The 21,546-nt window shown below is 37.7% G+C and overlaps 1 protein-coding gene across 1 annotated transcript in view; it reads right to left on the bottom strand.

The window, feature by feature from the left end:
- PTPRK (protein tyrosine phosphatase receptor type K) overlaps positions 1 to 21,546 on the bottom strand; it is a 439,897-nt gene that overhangs the window by 21,687 nt on the left and 396,664 nt on the right. The window contains exons 14-20 of the mRNA XM_086631964.1: positions 14,167 to 14,305; positions 13,007 to 13,048; positions 10,814 to 10,843; positions 7,205 to 7,374; positions 5,060 to 5,095; positions 2,010 to 2,021; positions 743 to 927 (exon numbers count right to left, since the gene is read on the bottom strand). Of these exons, the coding sequence (XP_086488090.1) occupies positions 743 to 927; positions 2,010 to 2,021; positions 5,060 to 5,095; positions 7,205 to 7,374; positions 10,814 to 10,843; positions 13,007 to 13,048; positions 14,167 to 14,305 (614 nt within the window). The remainder of the gene's footprint in view (positions 1 to 742; positions 928 to 2,009; positions 2,022 to 5,059; positions 5,096 to 7,204; positions 7,375 to 10,813; positions 10,844 to 13,006; positions 13,049 to 14,166; positions 14,306 to 21,546) is intronic.

Genomic DNA, 21,546 nt, shown 5'->3' with positions numbered 1-21,546 from the left:
CCTAGCTGTATTGCATGCGACCTTGGCAGTAATATTCCATCTTTACTGTGTGTCCTGCCTGATATTCTAATCCCAAAGAATCACAACAGATTCAGAGATCAGAAGCAAAACGAATCTGTACTCATCTTCCACCTCCAGTGCTGGGAATTTTTTTCCTTCCAACTTAACATTAAAGTTGTAAGTAGACATGTTCAGGCAGGTCTAATTAGATCTTCAAGAAGTTACTACCCTCGGCACGTCTTTACTGCTTCTCAGCTGGAGTTTAGTCCCAGAATTGCCCTACTGAGATGCTATAATAAATCATGACAGCGCTTCCAGTCCATGCTTCTCACAAAACCAGTTAGGTTAAATCTTCATTTTAACCTAATCCAGGAGATTCACATTGAAGATGGCTTGAAAAACTCACATAACTAATTACAGCATCTCAACCAAGAAGCAGTGACAAAAGGGTGGCAACTTCTTAAAATATGCCAAAAAGATTCAGCAGGGCACCTCTTCTTATGTCCTAGAGGATACAGATAGTGTTTTTTCCAGGCACTTTTAATGGCTCAAGCCATTGGACTCCACTCACTATTTCACTTTTGGGTTACACATACAGGAATCTTATGCCTGCTTTATCTTTATCTGTTTTTCACTTAAACCCATGACATTTAATTCTGCTCTTTTGCAATGTAATGCAAACAAAAGGCTGTCCCTTTCAAAGGGATTTTTCCTAGCAAAAACCCACCACTGAAGATCTCACCTCATACTCCTCTTTAAATCCATAGCTGTCAGAGGTCTTCATTAGGTTAATATGCTGCAGCAGATCAGCCACCCTGATGGCAGGGTGCAGCTGCCCGGTCTGGTACGGGGATTCCGTGCCTTCGCAGAGGTAACGAGGGACATCCAGGAGCCGGCTAGACTCTGCTGTTGCACTGTGGTTTTCATCTGTATTCACAAGAAACCAATGCATTAGGTACCTGCGGAGCAGTAACACCTGCTGCTGTACATATCAATATCTATTTTCAACCTCTTCCTTCAAAAACATGCCTAATTTCTGAGAACGCAAAGCACTTACTCTCCAGCACATAAATACTGAGAAGTACATAAAGGAATTTAACAGCAAACACATACAAAAGTTTGCAATCCTTCATCCCGCAATAAAGATGTCTGAAGGGCATTTTATTTGAAGCTACAAAACTTTATGACGTTAATGTACTTGGGAACTCCAGCCTCTATCACCCAAAGTAACTTTTTTGATGCCTAATATGCATCAACAGCAATACTACACCTTAAACAATGAATTAGAATAACTCAGTAGTGGTATCAGCACATCATTTGTCTAAAGCCAACAAACAGTAAATTGAGATCCCAGTAAAAAAGAGAAGCAATTATGCTACCGCTTCAGAACACCACCTCCGTTTGGAAATCAGCACTTCAGAGTGGTCATTTTAACCCAGTAGAGAAATGAAACTGCTGAGTGTGCTGATTGCAGCTGCAGTTTTTGCTATGCATAAACAAAGAAGTCTCCTCTAATGCCCTATGCTACGCCAATCCTCATATCAAAACCAAATGTCAAAGCTGCATGAAGTGATCACATTTAGTCAATCCCTTCTGTAAAATACTTTTTGTTGTTGTTGTTGGAAAGTAGCTCCCGAAAGGAGAAGTGAGTAGTCGACTCCTCCTACGATTCTTTGAAATCAGTACCATTTTCCTTGCAAAGGATCCAGACTAGGAAGTAAAACACTCTAGGGAAAAATGAACACTCCAAGCATTGGATTTTCTACAATTCCACCAAAATGCAAACCCTGTTAATGCCTTCTGAAATGAGAACTCCTAGTAAGAAACTCGATTCTTTGAACTGTCACACAAGTTGCTTATTTCAGTACATTTATGCCTCACTAAACTGCCTAATAACATGAGTGACATGCAGCAGTCACTTTTTATTGTAGTGTTACCCATATTAAATCATACACATTTCAAAGCACCTCAGGATTTGCAGTTCTCCCCATTCGTTGCAGTATACTTACCAGTAATAGGCACTTTAACCCATTGAAGCAGCAAAAAACAATGAGTGAACAGAACATAAGAAATTTATTTCAGGACTATATTAGAAAACGACTAAAAGAAAATGACATTAAAAGTTGTTAAAGCTTCACAATAGGTAACAACGAAAGCCATCTAAAAAATAAGGGCCACATTATTATGCCATCAGTGTAATGATAGGGACTTGAGAAATGCAAAATTGTCATGCTAACTTAATGCTAATGTACACAGAATGGAGAGGAGCATTAATAACCTATACATGAAGAAAAAGAAACCTGGTACAGCTAGAAAGTAATAAGAGCTTCATATAAAACAACATGTTCTATAATTTAGAGCCTATAAAATTTGCTCATCTCGAAATAAAACAGAGGAAAACTGTTTTTTGTGATGGGCCAAGCAAGGGCTACATGGAGATAGAGTAGGCCAAATGATCGAGTTCCAAAGGAACAAGCTTACAGGTACCCAACGCCTTCTACATGGTGTGCCCAAAAGCTTGTCTACTTCTCTCTGCTATTTCAGTACATGCAATGAGAAATATTACCTCTTCCAACTAGCATTGCTTTGCTTATACCAGGAGACTATCATGCCCAAAACACCATTACCAGTAGGTGGAAATGCAGACAGGAACTATTAAACTGTTCCTCAACTAATTCCTTGTCCTTGCTGTTCACATCTGTCCAGGTCTGTGTCTGCCACAATGCAGTGGCAACACATTGACCTTTGGAATATGCTTATAGCCTAAATGAGCTATTAGGAATAGCTTGACAAGTATCACTGGATAGTACCTATGTAGCTTGTAAGTGCCTGGAATAAAGATAGAAAAATACAAGAAGATCTTGGAAGAACTCCAGGAAAAGACTCATTTTCTCTAAGTCCATTGATCTAATTTTGGTAAATATTCAGAATTACTGAGTCTAACCCTTTGCTCTTTCAGGCAAAGGTGCTATTTCTCCACTCCTCATAAACTTCTTAAATCACCTGGTTAGGTTTCCTTGGGCCTAAAGTGAAAAGCTCCAGCATTTAATTGCTCTGATGGTTATAAACTTTCTAAGACACTCCTGTAGTCAAGAGAATGGCATTTGCAACATTAGCAAAAGGAAATGGGCAGAATATGATAAACCTCCCACACTGTCAGTATACCCAGCTTGACAAAGACCAAAGAGTACTCACAAATAGCAATTTGCTGTCAGACTCAGAGGATGCTTTACATGAAGACCTGCAAAGGCTCCTCCTGAGTATACTTTCTATCAATATTTTTACCCATAACTTGCATAATGGGATAGAAAATACCCTGACAGTATGGGCAGTGGGCACTGAGCAGTAAGGCACCACAAGCGCTTCACAAGTACAGCATCAGATTTCAAAATTATCTTGATCATTTGGGAGACAATGCAAAAATCAACAAGGTGAATTAAACAGTGAACGTAATATATTGTGTATAGGAAAGGGAAGTCAAATATGTAACTACAAAATGGAGTAATGGAACGGGTAATGATAACTGGGATTTTAGCAGGGAACTCAGTACAAGTCAGCAACATAAGCGCAAGAAAAATGACAAAATACAGTTTAGGTAACAGGAACACTACAAGTAGGGCATAGGGGTACCTATCCCACACAGCTCAGCATTGAGACTTCTTCTAAGAAATGTACCTGATTTGGGGCACCACAATTAAAAAAATCTGACCTATGAGTTGGAAAGTGTTCAGAGGAAAACAATGATAACAAGCTTAGAAAACATCAGCTACAAGATGACATGTGGAAGAACTGGGTTTAACTCAACTAGAAGAGAGACAATTGAGGCCATGTGAGCCTTTCAATGGGTAAAAGACTGTTTTGAAAGGACAGGAGTGAGTCAGTTCTCCATATGTGCTATGAGTCTCTCAAAAGGAAATGATTCAATTTACAGCAATGAGGATGTAGTCTAGATTAGTCTAGTTAGGAAGAATTAGGAGTGAGCAGTAATAATACTCAGTAGTAACACCTAGTTAGTAGAAACTAATACTCAGTTAGAAAATTGAGCTTTGGGTCCCAAATAATACTAATATGGATCTGAATTTTTCTTTAGGAGGAGTGAAGTACTGCAAAATGCCACTGCAAAATAAAATTCTCTTCACTAGAGATTTTTAAAACACAATAGACAATCAATTACCAGAAACAGTCTATACTATCAGTATAGTGTCCCATCTCAAAATAGAGATGGGATTAAATTGTCTCCAGATCCCTTTAACGTTTACCTCTAGAAACCTGGTTTTCAATCTCTGTTTATATTCATGTCTACTTCCTGATATTTTTCTTTTATCCTAAAATAACCTCAGCAACTGACTGAAATTCAATATTGCACGTTGTTTTTATCAAACCAAGAACTTGGGTACAAATTATACTTTTATCTCTGTATTTTTTTTAAAAAAAAACCTCTAAAACATGCATTCAGTGTTAGATGCACCACAGAAATAAGTAACCTGTACACCCCCAACATCTATTCTTCTTTTTAAAGTAAATACAAAGTTGAAAAACTTACCAGTTAAGGTCAACTGAAAAATGTAATTAATATAGGTATACAAGAATATTTGTAGAGAACCTACAAACAAAGTTGTTGTTTGTTCTTGGATATTTCAGTTCTTTGCTTTTCTATTTTTCTTTTCATTCGTGTTACTCACATAGAAGATCAAGCTTTGGCTACCAAATAATACTAATATTTTCATGTATCTCTGAAGAGAATTCTAGTTTCACATGTCAGTTCATTGGAACTTAGTTTGAATGCTCCGGGGTGAAAAGTTTTAGTATTTTCCATTTACCTATTTCCTCATTTACTCTTCAGTTGGCACTGCCTAGGAATAATTTCTTAACAAGAACATAAAATAATTTTTATTCTAAAAGCAGTGTCAGTTTAATTCTGAATTGATAAACTGAGTGTAGAGTTATTTTCTGACAAGGGCATAGCTATCTTTTACATAAAACAAGCTGTTCCAACGTTCAACCATGCAAGGAGACAAAACTCATGCAGGAATGAATAATGAAGGACTAGGGTCCTCACCTAACACAGCTGTCGGCACAAGTGGATCATTGGGCACTGTAGGAAAACAAAGCTCATGAAGAAATGAGAAATACCCCAATTTGTCTATTTTTAAGAATAAAAACAATATACTTCAGAGTATAACCAAATGATAACTAAATCCTATAAATTTTGTTACAATAGAAAAACAGAAGGAATACCCAGTTCCAGAAAGCATCCTGAACAAAAGAGGAATGAAAGGCAGTGTTTTGGACTTCAGAAATGGAATGATAAAGGCAAAGAGATTCTTACTGAAATGAAATAAAGCAGACATTACATGCAATTTAGTTTTTGAAAGAGCTCCTCCTTCACTATTGTTCTTTTGCTTCGTAATAAAGGTTCACTTTCATAGAACCAACTCCTTTCCTTTTAAACTCATCCTCTCATGTAATACTTGAATAGCTCATCTCAAAATAAAACAGTATTTCTTTAAAGTCTTCCAATTAATTTTAAAAAATTATATACATATTTACAGTTAATAGCTTTTTTTATGTGTAGTGTCAAAGATATTGCTCTTAAGGAGCATAGGAAAATCACAGATACACAGATTCAGATGTTTGAATAAAATTAATGCAATTTTATCATTTGCTATCACAACCAGAACTATGCAGAGACAAATGCGCTGTTTCAGACAGAAATGGTGGAAACCATAATTTGGTTTTGTTCCAATCTGGAACAAAAATTTAAAATATCAGCAGCTCTGTGACAAAATTGAGCACCAGTTCTCAAGAAATCTATCTAAAAGTTTGTCACACAGCAGGAAACCCCGGAAGCTTGGAAGGTTCTTTGCCTCCTGACGATGGTCAGGAGAACAGAATCCTCCAATATCCAAAAAAATCACATACCTAGGACACTAGAAAACAGTGATACCAAACTTCTTTACCAACCAACTAGGACAGCTGTGGTGGCTGGGGCTCATGGGCTCTTGGTGTCACATTGGTCCATCTGGAAGGCTGCCCAAGTGTCTGGCAGCCCCAGTTTACTAATAGTCATGTAGGTTCCTGATGGAACCTTTGCCTGGGATCCACCATAACCTAGTCTAAATTGAACTGTCTTTGCAAACCTACCTTCACAAATTTCAGTGCCAATAAGACATCAAACTTTGGAGAACTTTGAAACAGTTCCAGCTAAAACTGTGCAGGAAAACTCACAGGCTGATACTAAACTCCCCCTTAGAACTAGTTTGGAGACACTTTAAAAGTTAGTGCTCTGCAGTTTGGTAAGCTTCAATAAACTGAGCAATAAACCCACCTCCAAAACCCATTTTCCTTATAACAGTCAGGAAAGAACTTCAGCCTTCAGGGACATATTTTGCTGAAGGATGGTAAGCAGTATGGAAGGCAGGAGAAGGGAAATGAAGTGCCATTCCTAAAAGATGTCAATTTAGAAGCAGCTCAGGCTGCTCCGATCTGTTTAAAGCCAAGCCACAAGTCCATGTGGCCGTGCAAAGGTCAGGTTCTTGCCAATTCCATAGCAGAATTGTGTCCCTTCAGTAACTCACACACTAGTTTCCAGGTATTCAGAGTCTGCCTGTGGAACATCTTGCTTTTGTGCAAGGCATAGTGCAGATGCTGGCAGGCAGGCTTGCTGGACAACAGTAGCTTTAACCCAGACACTTGACAGTAAGAAATCAAAACTGCCAAACTTTATCAAAATCAGACAGTTGGCAAGTCTACACAAAAGGAATACAAATATAGAGCAAATTTGCAGATATATTAACAAGCTTGTTCCTAAACTTCACAAACAGAAAGGCAAATTGTCTGTTTCCTTCTGTTATAATGTCCTTACTGCCAAAAGAAAGAAATTAATTTGGACCTCATATTATTATTCATTACAGACATGGTGTTATGCAGCAAAAACTCAACTCCAGATTGTAACTGAGATATTCTAGAAGTGTAATATTTTCCCTAGAACAAGTACCACTGCACATTGAAAGCACATGTAAATATTTAAATAATCGGTCACATACCAATAAGGATAACATACGAACATCCTTACTCAACCTTTGGGTTTACCAGTGTTCCGAGAAAACCTGGAGCTTACAACAGTTTTCCTTAAAAAGTAAAATTGTTTTCCATGTTTCTATATTCACCTACACTCCAGAGTATCTATCATTGTCGTACTTACATCTGGGGCTGAAGTTGTGAGAGTCCATAAACGTGATTGAAAGGGGATCCTCTGCATGCAGGGTGCTCTGGTCAGCGTAACTCCTATCCATAGCGTTCACCATGTGCGTCATCTCCTGGCGGGTGGTCCCCATGGCATCCTTGCGTTTCTTCGCAAGTTTGCTGCCCAGCCAAAAAGAAAAACCCAAACCACCTTAACATTTGATGAACACTGATGTCTACAGTAATCGTTATCTATAATCCTGAGTGACTGAAAAGTTCGGCTGATTTTCCTGCGTACAACTTTTCCAGCGTGAAATGGATAAAACTATGCACCCTGCTATGAAAGAGTTGCGATTGTGTGTTTTCTGTACACACACAAAGGCTGTAATGGAAGTGCTAACTTCTGTATCCTGGTAATATTTTTTTTTTCTCCTGTGGAGTGATTACACTAATATAAACAAATTAGAGAATATAATTACATTTTAACTGAAATGATAAATCAGAAGCATCTGTGCATGCAGTTTTATCAACCATCTCCATTTAAATCTGTGTTTTGATTTTATAAATGGATAATTCATTCCCCTTGCTTGCCTTGTTAGAAATAAATCATTTCACCTTCTAAACTACTTTGTTAGTCAAAAAACCTATGAAATAACAAAAGAAACATAATTATTCAATACAGATTCATATTACCTTTTATGTCAAAATGTGTTCCTCTCATTCAGTATACAAGATATAACACGACACCATACTTTGTTCTTGACACTGAACTTTGGTTCTTTAAAAAACCAAACAAAACCCACATCCCCACTCTATCCTTTCATGCAGTTTGACAGCATCTTAAATTTTGACATTAACAGTCTTACACTCTGAATGTATCACAGTTAAACAGCAACCTAATCAGTACAACTAAACTCCCCAAATTAACAGTCAATGCCCTTGAAGTGCACACTTTAAATCTCTCAATTCTTTCCCTTTGATGAAGAAGTGATTTTCACCATCTCCAGAAGTCAGATGGAAGCAGACAATATAATTTAATTATCACTTGAAGTCTACTGCTCTTAAAGCATATATCTCAAGTAGTAGAAAGTATGCAGAGTAGCGTGAAGTGCACCTTGGTTCTGCAGGGACCTGTGCCATACATTAGACTGTTCTGAATTTCCCTGTTTTCATTTGAAGCTGTGACTGTAATATAATAGATAGCCAACCTGCTTATTCGGATAAATCTGACACCACATGGGAGAGACACAATCAACGCTGAAAATACTGGGTTCTTAAAACACAGTTTAGCTCCACCAGTTTTTTCTGCATAAAATATCATCACATATCCTATTAGTGTTTATCTTACATTTCTCTGACTAAAAAGACTGCTTGCTGTTCCTCTATTCTCCAATAGCTTTTAATATCAGCACTCTTAACAGTAGACAAAAAGAATATTAGTGTAAATTATCCATCTATTTACTTGTTAAGTCTTAGGAGCACCCACTAGAAAGGACCTACACCACTCTCTAGGGCAGAAAGCACTTTGCGTATTTAAGAAAATGTTAGAGGATTGTTTCTTAAGTTAAAAGTCTTGGTTCACAGTAAGGGGCCACAAGGTAGGATATAGATGGACAAAGCACTCCTAAGAATAACAAAGATTCTTTCACCGATCAGGCTCATCTCTGTATTTTCCTTCCCCACTTCTTTTCCCCATTTACAGATAGACTAGTTGGAAAATTGCTACTCAATAACCCCCTCACTACAAAAATCCCAAAGGCGGTCTTTGAACCCATCATTTTTTCACCAAACTCTTGTGGTGTACATGAAGGTTCTGTGTGTATCAGCTGTTCAGTGAAAACCAAAAAAAAAAAAAGTGACAGTTGGATGTCCCCCTAAAATGTTTTATTTTATACATGCCTATTTACTTATGAAAAGTTAAACGATACTCTGGTCAAACAAATTAAGACCATCAGAACTGCCAGAAGTGAAACTGCTTGAGCTTTATAACTGGTTCCCACTACTATCAAAGCTTTCACAAAACTAGCATTTCTAATTCAGACTGGTTTTTAACTTTCAAAGCCTTTTGCATAGTCTCTACGCACAGAACATCACCTTTTTCTAACGCCACCTCAGAAATGGAACAAAAAGACTACCACATCTCATCTCTCGGCTATATTAAGCCCTTCTTTGAAGCATCACTTTGTAAGAAAACTTGCTAGCTATGCTAAATAAATCAACAGCTATTAAGGCTTTCAAGTTATTAGCTTATTACAGTAGCTACTTTCTAACTCCTATGCTCTGCTTCAGCTCTTAAAAGGCCTATTGTGTTGTAGCACCGCAACCAGAAGCTGCTGGGAAATGGGAGGACAGCTTTATTGTTCAACAGCTGCCGGCTCCCTCGGGGTTTGATGACTTCTTTTTCCTTTCCTTTTTTTCTTCCCTCACTCAGCTAAAGGTACATGTGACCTATGCTTCATGATGGTTAAGCAAATCGTTAGGTTAAAGTACTTGAGGCTGCCAGAAAGCATAAATGATTCTCGTTATCTGCTGAAGGATCCAGTTGGGTGAACCTGCGCAGGTGGGTGTTTCAGTGGGAGCTGGAGGGGAAAAGTGCTCCATCATAGGATGAAACTGTGCGGTTAATTATCTGGAGCTGAAGCAATTGTTATTTAACAAGGAAATTATAATTTGTCACAATAAACTCGAGAATGGCAGTTAGCTAAGCCAGCTTAGCTTTTTTTTTTCATTATTTTTTAGTTTAAAGAAGTCAGCTAATCTGCTTAAAAATGTGGAAGAGCATCATTATCAGACACCACCGGTTCATCAAAGCACTTGAGTGCATTCTTAGATCCCCTCTGAAGTCAAGGGCTTTATGCATTTATTTTAAATAAAGAATGTGTGTAACGGCTTCGCTCAATCACAGCCAAAACTGCCGCGGCTCTCACAAAAACTAATTTGGTCAACATGTACAAAAAAAGGTCAATTTTGCTTCAATGAAGCAAAACTTTATGCAAACCAACATAACAAAGTAAGGTCCACACTTTAAAAAGTGTATGCAAAGCACCTCACAAGCAACAGATGCAGACCACTTCTCAAAAAATATTTCTGTGAAAAAAAAAAATAAAAAGGTTGGTACCACAGAGGCAGACATGTTGCTCTGCCATTGGTAGGGCAGAGATCTATTTATAAAGGTCTGCATCTGCCTACGACCTGTGTAGGAAAAGTGGTGCACAGGATCACTCCTGAACTGATACGCTAAAAAAGAACAATCTGTGGTTTACAAGCACAGTTCTCTAGCTAGGAAGTGGGAAAAGAGGATTTTTCCTTAGTGTGATGTGTCACCGTGAATCGTAATGCAAATTAAATTATGATTACAATAAACTAAAATGAGAGTTATGGAAAAACTGTAGCAAAAACCAGCAGTCTCAATACACAGTTAGAAATACAATATCCCTTTTAAAAAAAACAAACCAACAGGTTAAGAATAAGAGCAACAATGATACAAGCAATTTTTCAAGCCTGAGAATAAAGAAAGGTAACTATCAACGAAACTTTAGGAAAATTATAGAGACTGTTTTTCTTTTTTAAAAAGGGATACTGCATCTTTAAAACATGTAAAATAGTAAGTCACCCGTATTCTACTTACAGATAGTAGGAGTAAGAATAGTAGCTCCTCCTGGCAAGCAAATCACAGACAGTGGAAAAAGAGAAGCAATGGTGAATGAAAAGCGTGACTCTGTCACATTCAATAAAGCAGAGAAATGTGCGTTTAAAAAAAAAATTGAAAAATTCATGTTTCTTTGGTTAGCATTTCAACTTGCTCATGCACAAACCAGCCTTACTTTGCCATGCAATTAAAAAAAAAAATACACTAGCATATAAAAATGATTTGTTTTTTAGAAAGATCACTTGAGAAAATTACATGCTGAAATTTCATTTATTGCCAAAAAATTTGAAAATTCAATGGATTGTGTATTTTCAACATGCAGTTCAGCATAATATAATGACTACCACCTAGATGTCATGACAAATGAACAGCTGTGTACAAATCTTGCGCAGTAAATATGCGTTTTACTTTTCAGTTACAAAAACTAAAGACTGCATTAATAAATACATTTAATCAGAAAACAAATTTCATGTCATTCATTTTAACATCTTTATTGGTATACAGGTGTATACATATATGTTTGTATGAGTACTATATGTAGCTATATGAGTACACACATTCTAAAGAATACACATTTACAACAGATATGTGTGTACTGACATATATACCACACATGTCCTGAATGCAAACATATGCTTTCTATTTTAAAATCTTACAATGGGAAATGCTGATGTAGTCATGCTAAGCATTAAAAATATGGAAGATAAACAAATGGAAGGAAATGAAGGACATTTGGAAATAGTCCAACAACGACTTAGAAAACGAAAATGGCATTGCTTGTTAAAGATGCAGTATCCCTTTTCTTAGCTGGTTTGATTACTCCAGTAAAACTCTGTAAGAGCTGTTAAGAGCTTCATTCGGGAAAACTTCAAATCAATTTGTACAGAATGATCAGGCAAAGCCTAAAACATCTCAAGCTTGTGAACAAAACTGCTTAGTACTCCATTTTTCAATAAAATGTAATGCTGCATTTAATCAGATCGAGATAGCGATGGCTGTGCATATGACTTCATAAACCAATGCAAATGCAGAAACCATTGTTTTATTGACTTTTCCACGTCTTAAGCTGTGGTCAGTTCGGGTACCAAAAGGGATACTACATAATGGATCACTGAATATGTACACTACAGAAGATGATTCAGACGGATGGGTTTTCAGTCCCACCACAACTACGTGAACTGTGTTTATGTACGTGTGAATGTCTCAGGGTTTTTACAGCTCTTCCTGCCTTCATTATGTGCATTGCCCTCATTCACTAGATGGGCTGAATTAACTCAGGTGTACGAAGGTTTTCTATGCTTTTTTTGTAGGAGATCTTGACTAAAGCTCATATTAAAAAAAAACTGCCCACTTTCCCTAAGCAGGGGGGAGGGAATGGCACACCTATAACGTATGCGATAGACAACCAATTAAACTATCATGATGAAAAATTGCCAAACATTAAAGATTCATTAAACAGGTTAATTTCTCACCTATTTTGAATACAAAATAGTACAGGAGTTTAGAAATGTTATGTGCTTTAGAGTGATGATCAAGTATCATTCCTAAGAGGTTACTGACTTCACAGGTTCAGAAAAGGGAAAGGGGGAAAAAAGGGGAAATTTTAAAATATCATTTCACGGACATGATTAACTTACTTTTATCAAACAATTCAACAGGGAAAGTACGAGTCTAAAAGGACTCTGGACGCGAGAGGTAAAAAGGATAGGAAAAATGAACACATTGAATTTTAATCTTATTTTTTCTGTTACCTGCAGAACTAGCCAATCCCATCTGGAAGTGACTGACTATATAGAATGGTAGACAGCCTCTCTCTCCCTCACACATACACGCACATGCGCACACACACACAGAGCCTTCTGTTATACATAATGGGACCGCTCGCTGCAACACGCACTGAGAAGACGATACTCCCCAGCACATATCTTGCAATAAAGCCATAAAATAGAGATTTCTTCCTGAAAACCAACTTTTTTTGTTTGCTTGTTTTTCAAAAGTTGTGTAAAGAAAGGATATTGGCTAACTGTATGTCTTTTTTTTTGCATAGGATGAGCTGGACCTTTTGCATATGTGTTAATTCTCAACCACAAAGGAAAACAACAGAGAAAAGTAAAAGCACTTTTGGGAAAAATCACATATGTAGCTAACTAACACAGAACACTATAAGCATACCTAATGTTTCTAATGCAGACGTTCCTTCTCCAAGTTATATATCTCCAGGGACAATTGTAAAGAGGCAATAAATTAAAAAAATCTAATGCAAACCAGTAATCATAACATATAGAATGATCTCAGGTACAATTTTAATTTTTTTCTTAATCTTTAAAAATAATAGCAAGCTGCATTTCAGAGGAACATTTGCAACACTTACAAATATACTTTTCATTAAGACTTCTGCAAAAGGCAAGGGAACACAATGAACACACCACTGGAAGACAAAGGTCTTGTTCTACTCAAGAGAAATCAGCTTGTGCCCTGCGAAAGGGACTCGCCAGGGAGGGGGTGCACAGGAAGAGAGAAATTGGTTTTGATGCTGTAACTACGGATTTATAGAGTCGTATTATCAACTTTTATGTCAGGTTAAAAGAGTTGTAACTACTGGGAAGTCGAGACTTAAAAACTGGCCGAGCAATAGGGTCACATAATTTACTACAGGTACGAGCGTTTGGATGCAGAGCTGGCATTGTGCAATGCCAGAAGATGGCGATATTGCTTACTGTCTAAGAAAGCAGTGAAAAAATTAAAATTCATTCAAATTAATACACTTTTAAACAATTTCATGCACTAAGGACTCGTTAGATAATTTTACAGTGATGTGGTATGACTTTTAAGAAAAAACTGCAGGTTTACAAGAGCATAAATAGAAGTATAAAATTACATTATTTTGCAAGTTGGATAACATACAGATACAAATAACTCATTAGAGCTGCATATAGAAAATCAAATTCATTAGGTGATTACAACATGAAGAGTGCATTAAGTTGTTTTTTTATTTTTTTTTTGCTTTAAGAAAAAAAAGGTTCCATGAATTTCAATTCCACCCATTTTAATATTCTGTATGTTCTTCTAGCTGCAACTTAAAACTACTTGGAAATTAATAACTATGAGAAAATGTGTAGCTATTGGATCCCAAATAAAAAGAAATCCTCTCTTTAAATCCATTGTAAGAACCACAGCAAAAACAACAGGTAACACAAAGAACTCATCCTAAAACTGATGGGAGCTACTGGTCCTAAACCATTTTTTTTAATTAAAGACCTGTAAAAATACTCATTTAGTTACTATTTGATATGGAAGAAAAAAAGAGGGATCAGCACAGATCATTTTCTTACCTTTTTTTGACGATCAATATGACAACAAGGAGAAGTAGGATGAATACCAGAATTCCAGCACTTATTCCTGCGATTTTCACCACTCGATCTGTTTGTTTAGCTGGATCTGGAATCACCTCAGGCTCTTCTGTTGCTGCTGCTAAATGAATCAAAAAAGAACTTGCTTAAATGTGTAAGCAGTAGAGACAAGAAAATAATCATTGGTAATAATTTCAAATATTGTATTACAAAGCAGAAGACAAAGCAAGAGACAATCTATTAACTAAATCATCATCACTTCCTTTAATGTTATTTTTCGGATATTAAATATGGAATATTTAACATCGACTAGTGAGATTACGTTAACTCACAAACAGTAAATTAAACTCTCTTTTCCGAGCCACAGCTGGCACCCTATACCCTGGTCCTTCTCTCCTTCATCCAACTTCAGTCCACCTTTGTATATTAATTCACTATATGGCATCTGGTCTGAGATCTGCATTCCACTGGGAATTTTGATTCTACAAACAAGGCCATCCACAAAGCCAAGCCTGAAATTAGCAATAGTTTTATTTCTGTTTATAGGCCCTGAAAAAAACCCAAACTCGCGGTTCTACTCAAAGATGAAACCACTCTGTAACACAGCTGAGTGGGCTGAGGCCAGAGGTTACAGCAGAGAGGAAAACAGAATACATACGAAAGCACAGAGCCATTCACTCTGCACCTCTTTGCATCACAGCCTGGCATACAAAGCATGGGGAACACGGGGTTTTTTCAGCCTGGCAAAAATATCAAAAAATATAAATAGGTTTCAGCCAGGGGTAAAATCCCATGAGGTGTTTACTTGTAAAATAGGAAACGGCTCTTCAGTTCTCTAGTTCTTAACTTTGTAAGGCTGTGGCTTAGCACTTTGCCTTTCCCCTGCTCACAGGCATGGGTGGGTACATGTGCTGGCTTGCTTTCTCTCTGACCCTTCTTCTCTCAACTCTCCACCTGGCAGGCAGCAGATGCCACTTGACCTCTCCACCCTCACAGAAGCTGCACGTGGAGTAGTTACAAGCTGTTGGTATCATCAGCACGCCTATGCCATTACATAGAAAATGTTCTTTACTCTGAAACTAGAAGACTTCTCAACAGACTACCAAAACAAGCAGAACGAAAAACTAGGTGAAGCCACACAAGAGAAAGGCTACTGTTCCCCCCAAAACCTGCTCCATGAGTCTTTCAGAAAACCAGTGTAGTCAGCACCAGGGATAACTGGTATCTAATACTTTCTGCTTTTAACCATGTGACTCAGACCATTTCTATTCAGGTTTCATGTGCAGGAACCCATATTATCTTTTGAGGGAAGGATCATGCTGACATTTAAAATCACTCTTTATTACTTGTTTCTGTAACTTCCATCTCAGCAGTATCTGAACCACTTACTAACAACTCACCCTCAGAACAACCTTCTGAGTTAGGAACGTGCTCTCTTCCAGACACCCATGCGAGAGCTAGGCAGACAGTGCTTTAATTATAAAACTTAATCATCATCATAAGACTTCATCATCATAATCATCTCTCTCCCCTACCGCTTGAACTCTATCTGCTGAGAAATACTAAATGCTTCCTCCTCCGTGTAAATACACGGCTGCATGCACACTTGCATACATAACCTGCACAGACTCAATACTACATATTTTGTTTGTATTGTGAGCTGTTGAGGTGTGCAGGGGTAAGAGTCAGCATCAGGGAAGCAGTGCGTGTATGTGTAGCTGCGTACAAACAGCACATACTCTCATACAAGCTAGAATTAATGCCGGATACACATATGATGCTGTCTAACAGAGGAAACAAGGGAGATGACTTCTGAGGAGGAAGTGGAAGAAAGCGGTGTTTGAAATCCTCAATGCTTAAAATGAATCAAGTCCCAGTCTACTATTAGCTGTATGTGACAAACACGACGGAACATTTGATAAGCAGTAGAGCCAAAAGGCCAATCAGTAGAGTCAAAAGATCAATCAAAGTTAAAATATAAATGGCTTTATATGCCAACGGGAAAAAAAAAACATGTTTGCTGTAAGGGGTACTGAGAAAAGGGTAGAGAGGGGATCATGCAGGAGCAGGATAGTCACTGTCTCTGGAATCACCGTGAGTACAACGTTAGTGCAGCTGGGTAGCTCTGATCTAGCAAAGGTTAAAAACTATTCAAGCTGCAAAATAACTAAGGCTTGAGCAAGAGATTTAGTTGTGTGGATGGAGATTTAAGCCCAGGTCTTTGAGAGATTTCAAAATATGAATCACAAGCATTGGATGTGACCTGAAGACGCACTTCAAAAGTTGAAGGCTCAAAAATACATCCCAAAATACAGGCTTTGAGCCTTGATCAGGACGGTGGTATTTTCACAGAAGAATTAGTGAGAGATAAGAGAGTAGAGGGGAAAGCATGAGAGACCTGTCTCACACTTCCCTGGAGAAAGATACGGCCCTTATTGCTTGATAGATCAAGCTGCAATATAGGTGCTTCTCAGGGTCATGTTTAAAATTATTGCTTGGCCACTCACAACGTTATTTCGTTCAGAAAAGTTACCTTAGAGAAACAACTACGCACTTCTCAGAAAATCTGTAGGAAAGGTTACTGAGGGAGTTCACTTATTTGCCTAACTTAGGCACTGGTGTTTTGTTACATGTTCTGTAAGAAATGATTGAGTTTGGATCGTCAGTAACTGTTCAAAATGCAGCAATCTGTCCAAGTTTTTAGAATAACTGTGGAAAGCCAGGGGGATATCAACTGCTTGTTACTTTATTCTGGTTTCCTTACACTAAGGGGTTTGAAGTAAGAGATAGTAACTCATTCCATGAGCTTTAATACTGCTTATGAGATAAAGCTGGTGCTCACTGGAAACGTACCACACAGTCCTAAATTAGTGGAGAAAAATTATATTGAACAGTCATAGACTAAGCAAGCAGATAACCAGTAGTTGAGACTCCTATATCCAAAATGCTAAAATCTATCAGCAAAACGCTACCTCTCTCCCCAGTATCAACAGAAAAATTGCTTTTAACTTAAATGAAGCCAGGATTACTTTATGTATGTTTCCAGCAACAGATAATATATGCATTCTCTAGACCAAATGTTACCTTTGGGGACTATATAAAAGCAATTATAGATATAAATCACACTCTAATCTATTATTTATGTGCATGAGCATTGTATGCAATAAAGTATATGATTTTGAGGAAGCCATTGAATCTAGCACAGAATCATTCAATGAAACTTAAGAATTCAAAATATTTCATATGACTTGTGTTTTAACTTTGATAGTTCGAAGTGTATTGCAATAAGCATGCGTGGGCTTACACATACTCGACCAAAGGACAAAACCATAGAAACCTTGTGCCTATGTGTTAAACTTCCGTGTGTAAGTCCGCATCTCCTGGTTGCTGATTGCACAAGGACTACAGCAGGATAATAAATTCTGCTTACTTTCAGAATTTACTCTCTCTCTTCTCTCGACTACAAGACTGCCAGGATTTCTCTTTCTCTGAAGTGACTCTTCTAAAGGCAGAACTGCTGGTTTTGCCAAACAAAGCAACTCAACCAACCAAGGCTTCACCAAAGGCAAATCTTGCCTAACCAACCTAGCGGCCTTCTATGATACAGTGACTACATCAGTGGACAAGGGAAGAGCTATGCATGACATCTATCTCGACTTCTGTAAGCCTTTGACATGGTCCCCCACATCATCCTTCTCTCTAAATCGGAGAGATACAGTAGTTAAAAATAGCATTATTTTGATAACTACTGGATATTTCTAAACAAAGGGTCTCAAATGATTTAAGTTATAAAAACATCTGCTTTACTAATTCTAACAGTCCTTTTAAGTAGACTAGTCCTGTGATCCTTTCTTATATCTTAAACAGTAGACTGTATTAAAAGGTAGTTTATCAATTTGAAAAAGAACCTTGCATGGTAACAGAATGATGATCATACAAAAATTGACTCTATTGGCTATTAATTCCCTTGGGCAGTCTTACTTTAATAGATCTTCGATTGTTAATTTTTACAATAACCTTGCGTATTACTGTATTTTTCACAATTTGACCCTGTAAGTCTAAGAAGAGAGAATCTTACAGTTCTCAACCAGTGCAAAATGATCTTGCATAAAATTTGCAAGAGTTTCTAATCTGAAACAAGCAGTTAACTACATTTCCCTCCCCCCCGTAAGGATAGCTGCCTACACAGAAGGCGTATGAGCTAGACTGGGAGAAGAACATCAGACTGAGTAACTTATACACTCACCTTTCTTCTGAGCAAACAAACAGTAACAGCAATCGTATTCCACAGTCTTATTCACAAAGTTCATAAAATAAGCAGATCCAGCAATTCTGGCTCTGTACATTGCTAGTAATAGTCACCATGTAAGCAGTTGTTTTCCCTGTTTTCATTGATACTTAAGGACAATATTCAATTAGTTGACTTCCATGATCAATAGCATGAAGTTCAACTGTGAACAGCACTAAATTAGACTAGGATTGCTAACACTCTCAGGGACAGCAAAATTCTAAACAATTGGTGAGGTAGAGTCTTATTCTCATAACTTGCTGATGTAACTAATTCCTCTAAATTTTTCAGAATCTTTTTAATTAAATACACCGAAAAATTCAACACTTACTTCTAAACTCCAGTGTTTGCCTAATTTTCATACTTAATTCTTAAAGTATATCATGGCATAAGGAATCCAGTCACGGCATATATTGTTTTCCTGTCTTCTCCTTCCTTCAGTGGCTCAGAATTTACACACAGCCTTGCAAAATTGTCAGAGAATTTATGAGACTCAGCACAAAATGTATTCACCTATACCTTCCTGAGGAGATAGTGCTGGAATCAAGATAATGATATTCTACTTGCTCATCCAAACAAAATTATTCAAGCAGAAAATTCTGGTAGGATTTCGCAGGGCTGCTTATATGGTACCACTTAGAGAACCGCCAGTCTTCTAAAATGCAGCTTTTAAATCAGAGGTTTTGAACAAGATTTTATATGCAACCTTCTCACCGTACTGTTTGACTCTCTGAACATTCACAGCATTTTATGCTGGGTTTCCTTCGTGCGAGTGAGGGAAGAAACTCTGTTTTATGCATGATTAAAGCTGCTATTTTATTACACTGCATTTTCTTTGAATGTTAATTTCAGTTTGTGGCAGATCTTTGAATTCTCACAAACTGGTTTCATTGCTGCATAGCTTGATATTCAAAATAGCTCTGCTCAAGATAATCTGTTCTGCACCTTTGTTATGTGGCATTCAAAAACTTTTAATTAAAACCAGGAATGACGTCTGAATGAGTTCAACAAGGTAACATCAGGATAATATCAAACGAAACTGGAGTTCCAGCCAGCTCTGGTAATATGTCAATCTATCACCTGAGAAAAGGGTTTTTTGAGAAACTAAGTGAGATTCTCTGACGGATATTTTATTTTAGAATGGTCTGCCCCGTGTTTTAATCATCTGCCCAGAAAGACTGTCTTGTCTTGTTACTGTTACAGTTTTGTTTTGTTACTGCTTTGCTAGAATGATAATCATTGTGCAATTAAGGAAATTTTTAGAAGTCTGAAAGTTAATTAATAAATTCAAGTACAGAGAGAGAAGATCCATAACCCCTTTTAGCTTAATTACGTTAAAAATAAAAAGTCTCAGCTGATTCTATTTGATGAAAACACTTGAATGTGCTTTTGCAGGGATGGGGGAGACAGGATGCGCAACTTGTTCCAGCAAACTATGCACATGATTCACGAGGTCTTACAGATGTCCTCATGTGAGTCAGTTTGGCACACCGCTGGCCCCTCTTTTAAGATTTTTCTTTTTCAGGTTGAAAGCTGGAGATACGTTTACTGGGAAGGGAATCCTTACAATGCTCCCTTCTCTATGGCTTCCAAAGAGCTTCTCTCTTGGAGTGCAGCTTCTCGGAGATGAAGGCATGCCAGAAATTCACTAGGGTTTGGGTACATCTAAGCTGTTGCTTCCAGGACTCTAAATTACAGCTTTGTAGGGTAGCATTATTAAAAAGAAAAATTGTATTTGATTATGAACCAAAAACGTGATTCCCTGAGCTGTGCTTTGAAGTGTCAAGTTCATCCCTATCACCATGGTAACCAGGGTCCATGGCTGCCCCAAGAAAAAGAGTTTAATAGGCTCTGCTGGTGAAAAGGGGGATGCTCAGCACCTCCAGCCTCTTCTCCGCACCGGTCCTGAAAGAGGAGGGTAGTGAGGTGATACTTAGATAAAATCTGCTGCTTCACTTTGTGTTGCAACATACTGTGCCCTCCCATGTGTCCGTGCTGGGGGAAAGGGGCAGGCGTCACAGATGCTACCAGCTGTGCCTAGCAGAGGAGGTCCTCAAGGCCCCAAAGCTTTGTGATATTATCGGTTAAGTCCTCGTACAAAAAAAGAATTAGATACCACTGTTCTCTACATAAAAGGTCAGAGCTGCAGAAACGGATAGAGACACCGTTTCAGGGGCCCCTACAGCTCCTTTTGAAGAGCTTTTTGATCCCTCTCAAAGGATAGCTTACGTGAAAAAATGAAATAAATACAGGTTCAGGCTAACCTCTAGTCAGATGTGGGATGGTGTAAGTTGCTGCAGAAGTTAAATACTCAAAGTCCCACAGGTGGCTCTGCACACAAATATGGTGCCATGTAAACAAGTGACTCCCTGCTTACACATCCTGCTTCTAGACAGTGGAGAAAAATAGCCTGAACTTACGCTACTGGATATTTTTTAAATAATGAACATGCAGATTATAAATATTTATATGGTTTCTTAATTTATTAAGCAAACTAGCACAGCATATCTTGCTATATAATAATGAGACTGCTACCTGGAAATTCTAGTATATTATATACATTTATATATAAAAGACTAGCTCCTGATGGGTATTGTTATGCCCTCATGAGTATAGACATATATTGTTTTGATAAGTGGTATATAATAAAAAACAAAATCAATTCCATCTTTTCTACTGTCCAGCACTTTCAGATTAGTCCACTGACTACTTTGGTAGGAAACTATAAGGAAAACAGAATCAGGTGAACCAAGCATCTTCTGCTACCAGGGACTGAAACCAAAATTAATGAGGACTTACTCTCACAATGTTCCACTGAGAAGCAATTTAAATTCACAGTGACTACTCTGAAAACAGTAACGTCCATGAATTTATAACCAATTATGAAAGAGTTGACCTGAAAAGATTCAGAAGTATCAAGTGAAAAAAGTGCTGAATCTGTGTGCCTCACAGACTCTGAAACCTTGGACACGTGCAGATGAAAAGAGCCAAAGCAGGAACAATGCTGAGGAGACAATGTTCCAGCAACACTCTGCCCTGCTGTCCACAGGTCACATCGAAAGAGCAGACTACTG

Source organism: Tauraco erythrolophus, chromosome 2 (assembly GCF_009769465.1).
Source record: "Tauraco erythrolophus isolate bTauEry1 chromosome 2, bTauEry1.pri, whole genome shotgun sequence".
Classification (NCBI taxonomy): domain Eukaryota; kingdom Metazoa; phylum Chordata; class Aves; order Musophagiformes; family Musophagidae; genus Tauraco; species Tauraco erythrolophus.
This window is presented reverse-complemented; position numbering and strand designations above follow the sequence as displayed.